Consider the following 2500-nt stretch of genomic DNA (forward strand, 5'->3'; position numbering starts at 1 on the left):
TGTGTGTGTGTGTGTGTGTGCAGGTGTGTACCCACCCCGTGAGCGCTAAGCTGGACGAGGCTCAGTGTGTGTGTGTGTGTGTGTGTGTGTGTGCAGGTGTGTACCCACCCCGTGAGCGCTAAGCTGGACGAGGCTCAGTGTGTGTGTGTGTGTGTGTGTGTGTGTGCAGGTGTGTACCCACCCCGTGAGCGCTAAGCTGGACGAGGCTCAGTGTGTGTGTGTGTGTGTGTGCAGGTGTGTACCCACCCCGTGAGCGCTAAGCTGGACGAGGCTCAGTGTGTGTGTGTGTGTGTGTGTGTGTGTGTGTGTGTGCAGGTGTGTACCCACCCCGTGAGCGCTAAGCTGGACGAGGCTCGGCGGGCGGTTCTGATTGAGCGGTACCGCGGGCTGCTGGAGCGTTTGGGTCGGTTCGGCTACAGCGCGGGACACCACGCCCCCTTCGCGGAGTTCCTGGTGAACACCTACGGAATCCTGCGGCAGCGGCCGGACCCTCGCGACCACGCCGCCGCCCCCCCGCACGGCGGCGGTTGCCACGGCAACCCGGAGTTCCTGCGACGCCTGGTGGTCAACACTCTGCCGTCCACCCTGCTGAAGGACGCGCTGCTGCTGCACACATGCCTCTGCTACCTGGCCGAGCAGGACGGGAAGCCCCTCTTCCTGTGGTAGACACGCCCCTTCCTGCTGTAGACACGCCTCTTCCTGCTATATACACCCCTCTTCCTGTGGTAGACACGGCTCTTCCTGCTATATACACCCCTCTTCCTGCTATAGACACGCCTCTTCGTGTGGTGGCCACGCCTCTTTCTGCTTTAGACACGACTCTTCCTGTGGTAGACACGCCCCTTCCTGTGGTGGACATGCCTCTTCCTGTTATAGACACCCCTCTTCCTGTGGTGGACACGCCTCTTCCTGCTATAGACACGCCTCTTCCTGTTCTACCCACATCTCTTCCTTTGGTGGCTAGATCTCTTCTCATGAAAACCTCTTTATTAGGGGTAGCCACACCTCTTTATTGGAGTAGCCACACCTCTTTATTAGGGGTAGCCACACCTCTTTATTAGGGGTAGCCACACCTCTTTATTGGGGTAGCCACACCTCTTTATTAGGGGTAGCCACACCTCTTTATTGGGGTAGCCACACCTCTTTCAATGGTGGTTACACTCCTATACATCATACATTGACAGATGAATTAATCACACACACTCACTTACACACACTCTTATCTCAATCGCACACACTCACAAGTTCCTGATCTACTTGTGTTTACACTTCACACACACACACACACACACACACTCCCCTTGTGACACAGCCAGGTATGAGAGGGGGTAGGATAAATAAAACCTCATTTCGAACCACTGCATTTCGTGTTTTTAACTAATTAGTCATTCTTGTTAAGGTTTGGGGGTGGGGCTTAGGTCATGTGACCATTCCCACACCTCTCTGTCTGATAAATGTGCTCACCCGTGATTGGCTGGCATGCCCTGATGACAACTGCAGAGTTGACAACATCAGTGGTTGGCATGTAGCCAGTTTTGATTAAAGGCTTTTATCAGGAGTGCCTCAATTGTTCTGCCACTGCACTTTTACGTGACTTGGATTTCCAGGAAATGTACTGTCAGTAAATTATTTATTATTATCACGAGGTAATTGCCTAACTGCACCACACGCTGATAGCTCTTCACTCCTCTGTCTTCACTTTAATGCAGTTTGGGCCCCACAGGAGACATTTATTTATTTATCTTTAATAATGCCTTTTTTGACAAGGCCACACACAAACATAGTCATAAACTGCAATGCCTTGCAGCAAGCCTTATTAGATTCAGCAGATTGAGACGGGAGTCGGGAGATGTAACGTGGAACCAAATGCGAAAATAATGTTAACGTTACACTGGTGGGGCTTGAAGATTCCCCTCCTCAAAAGTGGGGAATGATGAATGACAGTAAAAGTCTGAGAACTAACTAGATAATTACTTAACTAGCTGCATCATATAGGCAATACACTTTCACTTCCTTCTTCTTTTTTTTACACTTTATTTCTCTATCATCAGCGACCTTCACTCTAACCTCACCTGGTGTGCTCTTCTCTTCGCAAGAAGCTTAGTTACGGCTCCGTGCACGAGCACCAGCACGCCCCCGCGCTATTAAGTTGCGTGTGTGTGTCAAACCCAAAGGAGGAAACCGCTGGAACCACGGGGAGGTGAGACACGTCAATCTGTCGTGAAAACTTTGAACTGTGTGACGCGTACAATAAACATCGCTCATCACACAATTACTAGTAGTAATCTCCAGCTTGTAATAAGCTACATGTGAGAATGTTGGCGATAACGTGGTCGTTAGTCAATAGTGTAGTAGCGAGCTGGTGTAGCGAGTCTACGAGCTCGGTTTGGGACACGGCAGGTAACGTTCCCGCAGGTGCGGTCGGTTTGCAGACGACAGGAAGCAACGAACTTAATTGCCGAGAAGTGCTTTCACATTTTTTATTGTGTTAGAGGTGGAT

At 50.7% G+C, this 2500-nt stretch overlaps 2 protein-coding genes across 3 annotated transcripts in view; both read left to right on the forward strand.

Moving 5' to 3' along the window:
* LOC134082359 (speriolin-like protein) overlaps nucleotides 1-720 on the forward strand; it is a 6634-nt gene extending 5914 nt beyond the window's left edge. The window contains exon 4 of the mRNA XM_062538028.1: nucleotides 316-720. Within this exon, the coding sequence (XP_062394012.1) occupies nucleotides 316-666 (351 nt within the window). The 3' untranslated portion in view covers nucleotides 667-720. The remainder of the gene's footprint in view (nucleotides 1-315) is intronic.
* Nucleotides 721-2129: 1409 nt separating this feature from the next.
* The window catches only part of smpd5 (sphingomyelin phosphodiesterase 5), a 14212-nt gene continuing 13841 nt past the window's right edge, over nucleotides 2130-2500 (forward strand). Inside the window, exon 1 of one of the 2 annotated variants that reach the window (XM_062538021.1) lies at nucleotides 2130-2200. The gene's annotated coding sequence lies outside the window, so the exon portion shown is untranslated. Of the gene's footprint in view, nucleotides 2201-2277 lie in introns of those variants that run through there. The other variant, XM_062538020.1, reaches the window with a different exon arrangement.

Source organism: Sardina pilchardus, chromosome 6, assembly GCF_963854185.1.
Source record: "Sardina pilchardus chromosome 6, fSarPil1.1, whole genome shotgun sequence".
NCBI classification, from domain to species: domain Eukaryota; kingdom Metazoa; phylum Chordata; class Actinopteri; order Clupeiformes; family Clupeidae; genus Sardina; species Sardina pilchardus.